This window comes from Sapajus apella, unplaced genomic scaffold (assembly GCF_009761245.1).
Source record: "Sapajus apella isolate SASKATOON/1434 unplaced genomic scaffold, GSC_monkey_1.0 scaffold66, whole genome shotgun sequence".
NCBI lineage: Eukaryota > Metazoa > Chordata > Mammalia > Primates > Cebidae > Sapajus > Sapajus apella.
This window is the reverse complement of record NW_022437006.1, coordinates 5,068,839-5,086,221: the sequence shown is the minus strand read 5'-3', so window position 1 is coordinate 5,086,221 and position 17,383 is coordinate 5,068,839. Positions and strand designations below refer to the sequence as shown.

At 34.2% G+C, this 17,383-nt stretch overlaps 1 protein-coding gene across 6 annotated transcripts in view; it reads right to left on the bottom strand.

Moving 5' to 3' along the window:
- CNTN1 (contactin 1) overlaps nt 1-17,383 on the bottom strand; it is a 367,550-nt gene that overhangs the window by 77,244 nt on the left and 272,923 nt on the right. For 4 of the 6 annotated variants that reach the window (XM_032248343.1, XM_032248346.1, XM_032248345.1 and 1 more), the window contains one exon: nt 1,694-1,852. In XM_032248343.1, the coding sequence (XP_032104234.1) occupies nt 1,694-1,852 (159 nt within the window). Of the gene's footprint in view, nt 1-1,693; nt 1,853-10,363; nt 11,359-17,383 lie in introns of those variants that run through there. The other 2 variants (XM_032248347.1, XM_032248349.1) reach the window with 1 other exon arrangement.

Below are 17,383 nucleotides of genomic sequence, written 5' to 3'. Positions count from 1 at the left end.
TTATTATATATATAAATATACCATATATTTTATTATATATGCTATTATAGCATATTTTCTTATATGCCATATATAATAGCATATATAATAAAATATATGCTATTAATATATAGTAATATAGTAATATATATTACTATAATAGCATATAACATATTCTATTAATATATAGTGATATATATTACTATACTAATGCAAAAGAGGAAGAAGAAATAGAGCTATCTAGGAGAAATACTTTCATATTCATGAAATTAAGCTAATATACTATAAAACCTATTCTGATAAATTCATATGTATCTGGTAAGCCCTAAAGTATTCATTAAGTATGTATGTGTGTGAATATACACACATATAGTGGATATGAACTTCCCCTCATTTTATGTTTAGAGAGCAGGATTATACACACAAACACACACACAGTGAGTATCTGCCTATAAACTGCCAACAGAAAACATACTTCAGATTAAAAGACTCAAATTCAGTGAAAGTAAAAGAATTGGAAAAGCTATATAATGGAAACAGAAACTTTAGGAAAGCAGCAGTGGCTATGATTAATATCCGAAGTACCCAATTTAAAATTTATCTGCTACCTACCCATTCCTCTTTTCTGTTGTTTCTCTCTAGCATTCATCACCACATGACTTACTATATATTTTAACTGTGTTTTGGCCTCTCTCCTATAATATAAGCTCCTTGAAGGCAGGTTGTGTTGTTGTTGTTTTGTCTGTTTTGTTCACTGCTGCTCAGCTATACATACTGCATCAAGAACAGGTTCTGGCACACAGTGAGGACTCAATAAATACATGTTGAACGAATGAGCACTATGGGCCCTGATCTAGGTGCTAGAGATAGAACAGTGAATAAAACAGTTTTTACCTTTATGGAACTTACTTTCTAGTGGATATTTTAAAATGAGAAGCATATTTTAATTGAGCTACATAATAAGCATACATAAGTAATTAATGAAATGATTGCAATTAGTATTCCTTTTTCAGAGCCAACCCAAATTTAAGCCATTTGTTTATTTTAATGTGGCTAATTTCTAATAGTTTCATTATTATCATACTTTTCCATTCTCTTCAGAATTAATTAATTAAGCGGGTATATATCCACTTACTCTTAATTTTTCCTGATCAACTTTAGAAAATCTTAATATAAGAAAAGAAAAAGGTTGAAAGATCAAAAATATCTTTAAAAATCTGTTTTGAAGAAATTCAAACCAGGTGAGATCATTCACATAAAGTAAAGCGTTCTAGTAGTAACATTTGGATGCTTAATTTAAGATTTATGATCAATGTGGCTTTTCAGAAATGTAAAACTATAATACCTATATAATCGAATAAAATGGGTCATAAATAACATGCTATAAATGCTATTTGCTCCAAAATAGACTTCTCAGTGATTCTGGGGCAGTAAATCTCACACAAAACTCAAAGAAGAAACCCAGGAGGCCTCATTTTGCTTTCCATTCTAGATTGATTTAGAAATGATACTTCTTTTTCTATAGCTTTAACACATTTAAATATGTAAGTTCCATGGAATTTTCTCCACTACCAAAATATTAGTATTAAAAAAAAATTTTAAGAAAGAAAGCCTTTCAAGGTAGATAATAACATTTAAAACATCCAAATTTTTGTTTTTGAGAAAAGAATTCACTTTGAAAACATGCACAGATTAATCAGACAAATAAACTTACCTGTCTTTGCATCTTTCCAGTCATCTGAAAGAATAGTCTTGGTCTGAATAGTGTATTTAGAGATAGGACTATGATTGTCTGAACCCCGGCTCCAAGTCAGTGCCACAGAAGTGGCTCTAATGTCTTCTATTCTCAGACCACCTGGAGGGCCTGGAGGGCCTGAAATGAAAATTTGGGTAATGAATCAGTGAATCCTAACTAATGAGTTAAACATACATTAGAATACAAAAATGTCTTCTTACAATTAATCTAAAGAACATTTGTACAATATAATCAGTATAGCTGCATTTCTTTTAAATACAGATTATAAGAAGTGATATCATTTGTGGTTTTCACTGAATGATTTCATGTGTCTCTTTTTAAGGAAGGAGATACATGCCATTATTTTAAAATGACATTGTTATGCAGGTATGATAATCTCTGACTCATTACATGCAATTGGCAACACCAGGACCTAATACAGATTGTTGCATAGTGTGATTTAGTGAATTCTTGCTGAATGCATGAAGCAGGGATGGCACAATTCACTTTAGATATGGGAAAAGTTGGTCTACTGTCATTCTGCCTGTCCTTTTTTTTTTTTTTTTTTTTTTTTTTGAGTTAGGGTCTCACTCTGTCCCCCAGGCTGGAGTGCAGTGGAGTGATCATGGCTCACTGCAGCCTCTACCTGCCTCCCTAGCTCAGGGGATCGTCCCAGCTCAGCTGTCCAAGTAGCTGGGACTACAAGCACTCCACAACACCCAGCTAGTTTTTGTAAGTGTGTGTGTACTTTTTTGCAGAGACTGGGTTTCACCGTATTGTCCAGACTGGTCTCCCAAGTTCGGGGCTCAAGTGATCTGCATGTCTAGGCCTCCCAAAATGTTGGGACTACAAGTATGAACCACCACACTGGCCCACATACTTTCTTATAACTCTTAATGTTTTAGGTAATTTATTTACTTGAAGTAGAAATTCCTGGGAATCATTTCATATATCATTTTGTGTAATACATTTCATGTTAATTATAGTCATAAGAATATTAAAAAATGTTTCTACTTATATAGAAAACTATTATGAATTTGGAGATATACCAGGAATGCTCTTTAAAACCCCAAATTATATTGAAGAGTCAGAAGAATTATTATTGCAGAACATAAAACAATGTTAAAAATAGGTTTTCATATTTGCTTCATAACTCAGTACTAACTATTCCTTTATCCTCTCAACGGAGCACTGTGTTGGAGGATAGAGATTGAAAGATAAAAGAGACACAACTTTTTGGGCTTTAAAGAATTCTTTGTCTTCAAATAAGACAAATAAAAATAAGAAAAAAAATATCCTTTAGTGAAGTGGCATCTATCACTTAAAAAGCTAAGGAAGACTTTCAGTTAATAGACAGCTCTTAGTACAGACATTTCAAAATGTTTATCACAAAACATGCATATCACCTGTTTTATTTGCACCGAAAAGAAGTCTACCCCCAACTGATTTAGGCATACTGCATATAATAATTAATTAACAATTAAGTAGCACCATCATTTTTTATAATGAATGTAATACTAAAGAGGACATTTGTCTTTATCTTTTAGCTGAAATATGTACCTTTATATTTATATATCACTTGAGTTACTTAGCTTAGATGGCCTTTTTCTTTATATGAACTTTAGTATTTGCAGAGGTATGGCCAACACTCCAAACCTTCACCTATTTCTTTTTTTTTTTTTTTTTTTTTTGAGACCGAGTTTCGCTCTTGTTACCCAGGCTGGAGTGCAATGGTGCGATCTCGGCTCACCGCAACCTCCGCCTCCTGGATTCAGGCAATTCTCCTGCCTCAGCCTCCTGAGTAGCTGGGACTACAGGCACGCGCCACCATGCCCAGCTAATTTTTTGTAGTTTTAGTAGAGACGGGGTTTCACCATGTTGACCAGGATGGTCTTGATCTCTTGACCTCGTGATCCACCCGCCTCGGCCTCCCAAAGTGCTGGGATTACAGGCTTGAGCCACCGCGCCCGGCCCACCTATTTCTTTATAGTGGACCCAAGGAAGAAAATGTGTACAGATCAACAAAAACACATCACCACTAATGTTAAAATAACACAAGACACACACCCTATCAATTACAGTAAATTTTATTATTTGGAAATATATCACATATAAGCAAATAAATTTTTATAAATTCATAATCTATAATAGTATACCTCTTAATTAAATAATTGAAAATAGACACAGAACACATTTGATATTCAAAAAGATTACATTTTTCATGTGTACAAAAACACATTGAAAGACAGTGCACATTCTGAATCAGAACCAAGAAGTTCATTACTTCACATAATGCAGCATCCTAAGTCAATTACTGAGTAGAATATTTTAGAGTGTTAAAATAAAAAGTTAGAGGTGAATAATCAAATAATTTTTCAGAAGAAGACAAAGCCCTGTAATGCATGCATTCAGATACTTTTTCTGAGCATAGGGGTATGGCATTCAGAAAATGTTACAGGGAATTTAAGATAAAATTACCATAGGTTAGTCATAAACCATTAAAGTATAAATCATTTCCCTGCTGACATTCTCTGATGTTCTTGAGGCGTCAAATGAATAATATTTCACAAAGGTCAGAATAAAGCTGCACATCATTAGTGTATTTGTTGAGACATTATATGCATAATAATTCAGACATCCATTCATTTAAGGGAAATATTGTTGAGCAAAACACTATAATTATACTTGTCCATTGTTTTATCAGATATACATCTGGCCTATGGTAGGTTCTTTCTTAAATATTTGGTGAATACACAAACAAATTTATTATAATTGATGTTCAGGCAGTTCTGTAAACATAATTGTCATCCATGATAGAGTCTTCATTTTTCCAATTGTCTTGAAATACTATATCATCATAAACAGGTAGAATTCAGAAGACAAAAATGTAAAGGGATGGGTTGTTATCTTCAAAACCCTGGTGTGGGAATCTTCCTTGGTTAATAGTTCCGCTGATATGAAATATATTTTTCCGTCTAGTACATCTAGTAAATCTCTACTAATATCTCCCAAAAAGTACCTGAGAAAAATAATACTATTAAAGTCATAATTGTATGAAAAAACAGGGATTTTAGAATTAAGACTTAGCTTTAAATTCTGTGCCCTGATTTATCTTGGGCAAGTTTCTTAAAATCATTAAGTTCCTGTTTTCTCATCTGTAAAATAAGAATAATAAATATGTAAGAGTGTTTTCAGGCCAAGTGCAGTAACTCACACCTATAATCCCAGCACTGCAGAGGCCAAGGTGGGTATGTTACCTGAAGTAAGCAGTTTGAGACCAGCCTGGCCAACATAGCAAAACCCTAACTCTACTAAAAATACAAAAATCAGCTAGGATGGCAGCATACACCTTTAATCCGAGCTACTTAGGAAGCTGAAGCAGGAGATTTGCTTGAACCTGGGAGGCAGAGGTTGCAGTGAGCCAAGATTGTGCCCCTACACTCCAGCCTGGGTGACAGAGCAAAACTCTGTCTCAAAAAGAAAAAAAGCAAAAAGACTATTGTTAGGATTGAAATAATATCCTTAAAGAATGTAATTCTCAGCCTGGTCCATAGAAATCCCTCAGGAAACCTTAGCTATTAACAATAGTATTATCATTTTTAAAAAGACTTTTGGACATCTTAGCTACCTGGCAGCAGTTATTAATTAGTATTTTTTCAGTCATTGTCAAGGATCTGTTTATCAGAGTATTCATTTACCACTTATTACTTAAAAGAAAGCAGGGACAGTAAACCAAAAATAAAATTCTAAGCCCCTCAACCATCTGAAAGGAACCCTTCTCCTGGCAAGGACATTCCAAAAGTAACATGAAAACCTAGTTGAGGCAGTGATGGGAAGGGGCAGTCAGACATGCCTCAGTATATCCTCCTCCTCTTTGGAATTACTGATAGAATAGACTATTTAAGTCTGATAAGAAGCATTTACAATCTATTCTCTGAAGCTTGCCGCCCGAAGTCTTCATCTGAATGATAAAACCTTGGTCCCCACCACCCCTTATGGTAATCCAGACATTCCTTTCTGTTGATAACTCTTTCAACCAATTGCCAATCAGAAAAATCTTAAAATCTACCTATGATCTGGGAGCCCCACACTTTGAGCTGTCCCGCCTTTCCAGATGGAACCAATGTACATCTTACATGTGTTGATTGATATCTCATGTCTCCCTAAAATATATAAAACAAAGCTGTAGCCCAGCAACCTTGGGAACATGTCATCAGGACCTCCTGAGGCTGTGTCACAGGTGCATCATAGCTTGGCAAAATAAACTCTGTATATTGATTGAGATTTGTCTCAGATACTCTTTGGTGTAAAGGACAACATAGAAAGTAAAATTTTTTCCATTAATTTTGATGTGGGTAAGGAAAAGTTGGGAATGTGAAGACACTCTGTGTGTATTAAGAAATCAGTTTGTGGCAAAAATAGAGCTTGGAGACAAATGTGGACAGTCTGACTTTAACCCAGGGCCAGCTTGCAGAGTCTCCCAGTAGGAAGGTTTTCAGACAGTGTAGGCTGATATAACTTGCTTATTTATTTATCCATTTATTTTGTTTAGAATGGACAGAAAAGTGTTGGAGTAAAAAACAAAATGAAAAAGCTACTTGTTTCTCAGCAGAAAGGAAGGCATTTAGGAGCTGACCACCGTTTTGATTCTTTTGTCAATGAAACAAACCCAATCATACATAATTCTAACCCTGAGTTTCTTTTTTGTTTTTTAAAGTTTCCATTGCCATGTACTCTCAATAAATTCTTCAGAAAGGAATTGAAGCCAGTAAAAATGTTAAGCAAATGACCTGATGTGTGCAGCGTATTTCACTATTACTTTACTGATATCTCTTTCCAGTTTCTTAGGCCGTTCTCAGCCAGATAGCTAACTGTTCCTAAGAACTCTTTACCCCAAAGTTATCATAAAAGAGAGAAATTGTTCAGCTGAAAAAAACCGTTGGAATCTGACCCGATTTTAAATGCCTAGATACATTAGATGACAAATTATTTTGGCCTTCTATTTTTTTTTTCTTTGGCTGTAATAATTAAAGATCTGTGGTGGAAGGAAAAAGAACTGAAATGTATTTCTAACTACACCTGGCAAAGTCTTTTTATCAGTTTTTCTCACTAACATATATTGCAGAGTTAGAAAGAGATGAAAAGAGAAAAAGAAAAAGCAATATGGAGGAGGGAAGAAAAAGTTATTTAAAGCATGCTTTTTGTTTCATGCTTTTATGAATACAGTTCTATCTTTACTCTGCTCTTGTCACCACTCCTGCCCCATGCTCTGGAGTTTCTGAAATACATTTTATTACGCTCATATATCATATCCCTACTATTTCTGCTCTTTCTGTTTCCTGATTCTTCCAAATGCTGACAGGCTGTCATCAAGAGTGGACACCCCTAATTGTGCTCAGCCTCTCCCAATGACTGAATTTCTCTTTCATTACAATTGGCAGGACAAACTTCAGTGCTGATTTTTTGCTTATTTTCCTATTCAAAATTGTAGTGTTCTTTGGGCTACCTTTCTGAACTTCAGATGGGGACTGCCACTCTGGATTATTCTTCCTTTTCTATTTGCATGACACCCCCCTGCTGCCTTACTATTCTTGTTTTGCACCAATTATATTCTTTCACTCTCACTTTAAAAATCCCTCTTAGAGAATGCTGGCTGAGACTCTTCCATAAAATTTCATCTATGGAGCATACAGAAATAATGATCTATCAAAGTCCTTGTTAGTGTTATATTTCTTACCTTGTGGGTTCTTCAAAGTTTGGCTAAAAACAAGTCTACAACTACTGAGACTTGTTTCTGTCACTTTTTTTTTTACCTACTAAAGGACTGGGGAAATGGCTTGAGTGATCCTCTGTCATTCATGGTTCAACGCAGAGTCTCATTTGCCACATCCCTATTCTCTTTCTCTAAATTTTTTTATGTTTTCATCATTTTTACTATTAAATCATGGGCTACAGACAAATGATAGATACATTTCAAGATTTAACACAGATCACATACATTTAAGAGTCCACTTAAGCCAATAAAGATATAAGTAATCCATTTTACAAAAGGAAACTAAAGTCTAGAAGGGCTGTTGTCAGAATTGCATAGCTAATCAGTGACAGAGTACAGAGACGGGATCAGAGACAGGGTTTTCTGGTATAACACGCTCGAAATGAGAAAACATCCATTTTCAAATTCAGATCATACAGCTTAAATGTGCCTATCTGCAAAATACTTTCTAGAAATTACCCGGATGAGAGCAAGGCTATCTGTTGTTCTCTTTGGAATTGAACTGGTAACAATATAAAATTTACATGATATAAAATTATTAGAGATTCAGAAAGGGGAAATTTATATTATATATTTTAATAAAAATTATGCCTTTTTCTGAATACTTATAACAAAGTCACTGCCAAATCTTTTACAATTCTTACCAATAACCCTATGATGTAACTGCTGTTATTTTTCATATTTTACAGGTGAGGAAACACAAACAGGAATAGATTAAAGGGCCATGGTCATCCAGCAAATAAATTTCAAAGTTAGGATCTGAACCCAATTAATTTGCCATGAGACCAAATTTTCAACAATTATGCTAAAAACAATTTTAAAACAGCATGGTCAGTATCATATTCAAAAATGTTGTTAGGTTTCCATTGTTGACCTTTCTTTTTGGGGAGAATATGAATTACTTGTGCACAAGTGAATATTTTGGAAAATATGACAGAAACTGTAATATATTGATCATAGCTTTTTATTTTTATTTCTTTTATAGAGATGGGGTTTCACCATGTTGCCTAGGCTGGCCTTGAGCTCCTGGGTTCAAGTGATTCACTTGCCTCAGTCTCCCAAAATGCTAGGATTACAGGCGTGCACATCACGCCTGGCCAATTATACCTTTTTAAATCTTTGTTTCTGTGTTAAATCAGATAAGTAAAGATAAACACATCATCCATGTATAAATTTATATTCAATACATTCCCACTCTTTATTGATTGCTATAAAGATATTTGGTAATCTTTCCTAGATTTTACTAATGTTTTTAGGAAAAAATACCTATGTATGAACAAAATATAGATTTCATTTTCATTCAGTTCTCATTCATATGTAAACTAATTAAAAATAAAAATGATGAGAAATACAGTTGTTTATCAGTTCTGTAATTTTTGCTTTTAAAATGTAGTAATGTTCGACGAAGAAGAATTTAGACATTTGAGGAAGGACAGTGAGAAAACATATATTTTCCAATTGATACATTCTAAGCTGACCATATTTTCTTAATAATCAAGATTAATTTTTTATTAAATCAAATTGGATAGAATACCAGAAATTAAGATCCTTGAGTCTCAATTTCTAAACAGGATGTAAAGTAGCTGAGCTGTGACTACACCCCAGTATCATTTGAGTTGGTGCCACTACTTAGGTAGTAGCCCTAACCGGCTCTCTTCCTCTTAAACACTAGCTTGCTAAACAACTAGAGTTGGAAACGAACCCCCTAAAACTACTGATTCTTTAGGGATTACACATAGCACATTCATTTAATATAAATCTTCATGCTGCAGAACTGGTATAAGCAGGAAAATACTGGTGACATTCTTTTTTCCACTGGTAATTCCCTACTAAGTAATTAAAAGCAAAGCACCACATACAAATATTCTGTGGTTCACTGTTTATTTTTACCAAAATAACAAATTTCAATTAAAAGTTTCAAATGTTAAGGAAACAAAAAAACTTTTCAGAACAATTTACCTCCCTTTTTAAATCAAGTAATCATAAAATTGAAATTGCTAACAGAAAACGAGTGACAGTTATATTAGGGCAGGTGACATCTTCTTTACCAAGGTATGTCAAAATCTCATTATTTATTACAGGTCTCTTCTTTCCTTGAAAATTTGTTAAGACAATGGCTCTAATATTCCTGATTTCAAAATAAAAATCAGTGCTGTGCGATCATGTTGATGTTTAAAGTTGTACTAAGATGAAGCTGAATATTATTAAATATCTCTACCATTTCATAGAAGTATGGTAATTTTCTTAACCTCTGATATTGATAAAGGTAAATTTAGATCCCAGTTAGAAATAAGAATATGACTAAAGGGAGATAAATGAATCTGTGTAATCCTTCTACTTGATAATAATATAGTTTAAGATTGTCCTTTCTTTTCTGATACAAGTCACATTTCCTATGATTCCCTTTCAAATTATTATTCTTTCTTTAAAAAACTATATTCCTATCCGGTCTTGGTGGTATAATTTCAGTAAGGACTGCATAGAAAGATGCCCTTAATATGATCCATACATGTCTGCATGGTGCTGTTTACAGACACGTGTAAATTCTCAAGTTGATTTTAAGCATCTTACAAAAATGGCAATTAACCTGGATCTCTACTCTCAATTCTAGGAGAGCTCCTTTTGGAACAGTAATTGAGACTAGAAAATATAAAAGATGGAAATAAGTAACATCTTGAGCCAGAGAAATTTATTTCTTTATGATGACTAATTATTTTTAAAGTTAAACTATGTGTGTGTGTGTGTGTGTGTGTGTGTGTGTGTATAATAATTTAAGAATTATATTTATTTCCCTCAAAGTTCTTCAGAGTTCTTCTGGCCACAGAGAGAATTGCTAGATGAAGTAAATGAGAAGCTCATACCTAAACACAAACCTGTCTAAGAAAATCAAAATTATTTACTGTGAAAGAATAAGAATTTTAAGCATGTCTCTTTGACCAAACGGGGAAAGTGAAGGCATTTTCAAACAATAAAATTTAAGCAGTTCCAGAAAAAATTATATACTCCTCAATTTTAATCATCCACTTCTACTTAAGTCCTTCCCATAAAAATTAAAACCTTCCACCTAAAAGAAAAGATCTACAAAAGCTGATGGCAGGAGTTAATAAAATTAAATATGAATGCATGCTGCTAATGGCTTAGTCCTCTACTAAAATCTTGCTACTGAGATGAGGGTTTCCTCCACATGCTATCCATTTTCACTTTCCAATTTCAGGAATTGTTCCAAAAACCCTACAGAGCCAAGGTAGGACTTCAGTTGTTTACTGATGCTTTTCACTCTTTCATGCCAAGGAATATGTATGGCACTAGGATTAAAAAAAAAAAGACTGCTGGAGTAATGCCCCTTTTAGCTTATGTCTTAATTATGATGACTCATTAGAGAATTTGACAACATTGCTCATTACCTGCTTGAATAAATAAAACAGTACACTCAATGGCAATACTCCTATATTATACAACTCTTCAGTTCTTCATAAATTTTTCAGATAGTGAGCTAATTTCTGAGCTATATAATTTCAAAGAAAAATAGGACATGAAAACACAAAACTTTCATTTGGTCATTATATAAAGTACTGAGTTAGTTCACTAGCCATTTTTAAGGTATTAGTGAAGCATTATAGTTATATTTTAAAAAATCTTAATGCTCACCTTATGTTTACATTTCAAAAGAGAAAACATACTCTAAGAACTAGGTAGGGGAGGGGAACTGCAGAAGCTACAATACTGAGTTAGTCAAATCTAGTGTAAGATGTTAAAAAAAAATCTTTCACACAAATGGTGAGTGTCAACGATCACCAGGTTGGAGGCAGGCTTGCACAGACGGGGAGAAAGGAATCCACCATGTTTTTCTCTCCACCTTTTCTGCTTTTACCTGCAAGAGGAAAGATCAAGGCTGAAGGGAGAGTGTGGATGCCCAGTGAGGGCCAGGAAGCCATGTTCTTGGGGGATTTGCCATGTTTCCTTGATGGGTCAGTTGAATGAATGAATATAGAAAGGTATCTTCCCCTACACACTGAGGACAGGGGACCAAAGACAGAAAACCAATGTCACAAGCTCCGGCCCAATTAAAACCTTTCCCTCATACATAGTGACTGACTTTTCTAAAATGCAAGAGTTGTAACTGAAGTCTCTCCTCAAAAAACAAATAACCAAAACAAGTCTCATGGATCCTTTGTAAATTTCATTCCACACAGTATAAGTCTACCTACCAAAACATATGCTTATGTCTTGAAGATTTCTAAGAAAATAAGTAATGAGGACAGATTGAAGCAATGGTTCAAAAAAGTTAATCAATGGTTGAGGCTGTGTTTTGTGAGAACTGTGTCTGGAGTTATATTTTATTTATTTCTTATGCCTATATATACATTGATAGTAATGGGAAGAAAGTAAAGGAAAATATTTATAAAAAGTTGCCATGAGCAATGTAGGAATTGTAACAATTCATATTTGCTTTCACAAATAGGAAATTTGAGGCTCACAGTGATTAATCAACTAGCCTAAGACCATAGGTTAAGTAGGCAACGTGGATATCTAAACGTTTACCTAATACCAAAGGCCACAGATTTTCATCACACCATGCAAATCATTTAACAACAGTATGTATATACTAATACAGCAGTCATTTTTATAGAAAACCATGTAATTAACAGAGTGATCATTTACCCCATTCCCTACACATAACTACAGATAGTTATTATTAGAATTATACCATTTTATAGCCACTACTGCCCCCTGGAGATGGCTATTTAATAGAAGAAACAGCATCTAGGGAAACTTGCCTATGCTGACTGCTTGTTGTAAAATCAGTCCTTATGGTAAATAGTAATAAAGGTCATAAGACTCATTTGACATTTTAAGCATAGGAAACTTTAAATCCTTTTGATGAAAACTGAAAATGCTAATTTTAGATATATTCTTTTTTTTTCTTTTAAACGCAGTTTGGGTAGATTTTGCTATTTTACCAGAGTTTGCTTATCTGTGATTTGAGATTTTAAGTCTGGAAAGAGGGGGCTATAAACAGTCACCAAGGGAGCCTCCCTAAACTCCTCCAGAGAGAGGTGCCATTTCCTTGAATTAGTCACTATATCTACCAGACAATGTAGGAAGGTATCAAATAGTGGTCCTCCAAATTGCTTAGACCCTATACATCAGCAGGATCTAACACATTCCTATCAGTAATGGTTCCTTTCTCCTGGAGAAATTCTCAGGAATGTGTGCAGGAGGGGTGGGGTCAGGCTCACATTGTTGAGAGCCACTAAGAGTGCAGGGAGCAGATGCTCAGAAGTGGGCTCTTCAGTCTGACAGACCTTAGTCTATTCTGGGTATAATTACACAAGGGATCTCTACAATCTGGTGTGTCACAAGTAACTTGCTACTAATAATATTGAGAATTCAGAAGTTTGTGCTTTTTTTTTTCCCCAAAGATAAAGTAGATTCCAAGTTATACCTGTAGAATGCTAACTCTCACTCACTTGCATCCCAATGCACTTTGAAGTGAAGGTATTGGCTCTTCAGGGTGCCCTGGGAAATGCACATGAACCTCAGCTACTCCCTTGTCTTCCCATGTCCACAAAGTGATTATCACTGTTAGCTGGCATTAAACAAATCACAATTAAAAGAGTGTTGTGCTTTTTAGGGGAAAAAGGATTTTTTGGACTTATGCCAGAATCTGCAATCAATTATGAGAGTATATTGTACAGTTAAACATGATGACGGAAATGCGCTTTTACAGAGGAGGGATTGAGAACTACTCCCCACTGCTGTGATCTAATAGGGTATCCCAGCTCAGCATCAGTTGCAGAATACTTAAACATTTCTTTCTTCCTCTTTGTGTATGTTTCATTTAATCCCAGTAGTGATTAGAGTTAGAGAAACTATCGTAGTAATTCAAAAACACTAAAATCTCTCTGTAGCTTCATAAACTGACTATGACTTTAAAGGGTAAAAGCTTTTTCTGAGTTCCCTTCATTCTAATATTCTTAGGTGCCAGAACTTTTATGACCACATTAAATTTCCAGGAACTGGGTTGAAAGCAAGCCTGCAAAATGCTCCATCAAGAAAGCATTGCATAGTCACGAGCCTGGAAATGGCAGACTGCACAAAAATCATAGATAATAAAACTTTGCCTGAAAGGGATTTTATGTCATTTAGTTTTTTCTTGGTTATATTTTCAGTAATGAGGCTAAGGTGTTTTGGTCTTTTATTTAGCAAAATGAGCTGAAAACGGAAGATATTAATGAAATTCTAATTTTAAACAAGCTAAAATGATACTCTACTCTCCAACTTAACTTGGAGTTATCAATAACTCAGCATGTTTTAGGGAACAATCTAATTAATTTGGCAAACCATGTAACAGCAATGATAGGGATGCATAATACAAAATTATATGGTCTGATTTCTGCCTTTGGGAAAGTTAAACATTAAGAAGGGAAAAGCATGTTCACGTAGTTGAATTTGGAACACTAGTATCTGGCTACATTCTGGCTTTATAACTAATAGTTGAAAATATATTTTTTCTTTTTTAAATTCCGCTGCCTATGAAATGGGAATAACAATCGTTGTAATATCATATCACCTCATAACAATTTTGTAGATGACATGGTAAAAGTTATAGGAAAGCCCTATAGGTGTAGACATTATAATCTAAGATATTTAAACATTCTAAATGAATGATTTTTAACTCTGAATTATATATATATATATATATATATATATATATATATATATATATATATTTAAAAAGCAGGAAAACACACATCAAAATTTCATTTACTATTTTTAGGCCAAAGAGCACATTATAAAATCAAGCTTTAAAGCTGTATAGTACAATTAATTTACTGTTTTTACTATTGTAATTATAACTATATAAAGCTGACCAGCTGAAAAAAAATTTAACTACTATAGTTTCCCTTGTAATAGGCCAGCCATAAATATAACATGAGCAAAAATAAAATAGCAAAATCAGTATCATTGACTTTCTATAAACATTTATTGCCAAGAAAGTGAAAGGCCCACATTTTAACTTTTCCGTATTGATTATTTTCTCCCATTGAATACATCTGAGTTAGTGTTTAGTTATAGTGTGCTACGGCCATGAGCTGGGTGTCATACCTGAAATTAGACTGCATGCAAACTTTGTTCTTCCATTTAGTAGCTTTGTGACCTTGAGTGATTAACTTAGCCTCATTAGATTCAACTTTCTCATGTGTAAAATGAATATAATACAGTGATGGTTCCTGTCCCTTAAAATTGAATCTGATAAACAATGTCTTTAATTAATGTTATATATCCTCATGATATAATCAATACATGTTATATGACATATATGTATAATATGCTATGTAGTTATGTCATATATGATACATTAAATTGCGTAATTATATATATTTTTATACACACACACACACACACACACACACACACACACACCTTTTTACAGCCTAAAGATTTGAGTTGGAAAAATATATTTTACCAACATAAATCACAATTACTTTTAAAATATGAACTAATTGCCATTTATTCATATTCATCAAGACTTTTGAATATCACTGATTATCTGTATTGCTGTTGAACTTTCACATTATTGGCATAATTGTAGCCTAATTTGGCATAATTGGTAAATATACCTGGATGTATGAATCAATATGGAGCACTACCTCCTGAGTAGTAGAAGGGTTGTTGTTCCTACTCTGTAGGAAGGTCTTACAGAACTTAACAGGCCTTGGGAGTTTTTAGATACTGTATGCACTTCAGATTTGTTTTTTAAGGTTGTTGATTTTTTTTTGAGATGGAGTCTCACTCTGTCACCCAGGCTAGAGTGCAGTGGCAAGATCTCAGCTCACTACAACCTCCACCTCCTGGGTTCAAGCGATTCTACTGTCTCAGCCTCTCGAGAAGCTGGGACTACAGATGAGTGTCACCATGCCTGCTAATTTTTTTTTTTTTTTTTTTTTTTTAGTAGAGATGAGATTTGACAATATTGGCCAGGTTGATCTCTAACTCCTGACCTAGTGATCTGCCCACCTCGGCCTCCCAAAGTGCTGGGATTACAGATGTAAGCCAACACCCCCAGTTGATTATTTTATTTTTTGAGATGGAGTATTGCTCTGCTGCCCATGCTGGAGTGCAGCGTCGTGATCTCAACTCGCTGCAACCTCTGCCTCCTGGGTTCAAGCAATTCTCCTGCCTCAGCCTTCCCCAGCTGATTATTTTTTAAGGGAGCCATGGATACACATTAAGAGTGTATCTAAAAGGAAATTCCGGTTTGCCAAAAGCTGACCGGTTTGATTATAAGAGACCAAGAAGTAGTTAATTGCAGAAAAGAAGAAATTCTCCAAGGGAGCTTTTCTCATTGTGCTCTAGTGAGGAGGGTAGAAAGAAATCTAAATTTATATTAGTGCATGATATAATATTTTCTAACCCATATATTTTAAGTTTTGAATTTGTAAAATTGTGTTAATCTAGATAATTTTTAAGACCTATCTTAAAATTTAAAATAATGTGACTCATTCTGAATAAATTACATATTTTGTGGCCATATTTGAAAAGTTTCTTGAGTACACATCAGTTAACATTGAACTTGCATTGAGAAATACAATGTCAAATTATTGATGTACTTTAAAATTCCAGAAGCAATTGGGAAAGCTGTCATTTTTAATAGAGTTTTTCTTTAAATAGCCACTAAGTTCTGACTTTAAATTTTCTAAATTCTGTATATTATAACCAACTATGCATTTTAGCTCAGTATTTTAGCTTTTGTATATTACAATTATGGAAAACTGGTCCAATAGCATTTCTTTGAGCGGAATTTGTTGATTCTCAGTGGGAAGTGGAAGGCTTAATTTCTGGGCAGGTTTTGCTATCAATGGATGTATTGCTGTGGTTAGTGTAGAGTGGGGTCAGGATGGCTCAGAATGGCGCCCAGTTGTCATTGTTCCAGCCAGTGTGGGCAGCAAGGACCATTTTCCTGTCTCAGTCCTGCAAGGCTGATGAGATGGAATCTTTAGTCTGTCTCTGTGGCATGACTTTGTTGGCCAAAGCAAGTGGAAAGCAGAGGCAACTATCCAAATATCTGAGGTAAATGTGTGTTTTTCTGCCCCAAATACTTGAAAAACTACCTCAACCATACTCTTTGATTTGACTGTGATGATTTAGACCTAGATCTTTCTGCCTTTATATGTTTGTCTCTTTTCTGTGTGTGTGTGTGGTGTGATGACGTGTGTATACTTACATGCCTGTCTAACTTGATATGTATATTATGTGGAACTTTTATGTCTATTCTTCCCAGTTACATGATAATGAAATTAATTTAAAAGTCCTTTTTATTTGTTTTGGCCTGGCATACCTTAATAATAATTTCAAACATAAACCCATATTTGCTTATTTAGGAACATGTTGAATATGAGAATTCTTGAGCACAATGTGAACATTTATGCCAGATACCACAGAAGCCTAAAATCTGATTTAGCATCAAGAGTTTAACAAACTTTTAACATGGCAACATGCTGTCCTGTGGTCTTCACTACTGTCCAAGGTCCCTGAGCTAGTCATAAAAACAGAACCCTAAATAATCCAGGAATTAGTGATTAAATCTGTTTCTGATGCATGTCTTTGGCTTTACTTTTTCCTAATACAAAACATATAATTTTTAAAACATTGTTTTAAAATTATATGTTTTGTATTAGCATATGTCAAATAGTGGGAACAGAAAGAGAAAAGAGCAGAAACCGAAATCAATAACTTTTACTATTTAGTAAAACTTAATAAAAGAATTTGTCTGCTCTGGAATAGACTTGATAATCTTCCTGATATAGTGAGTTTTAGAAATTAACTATAGATTTTATTTATCCATACTTTCTGGAGAAAGTTTAGTACAGAAGGCTGGACTGGGGTCCCAA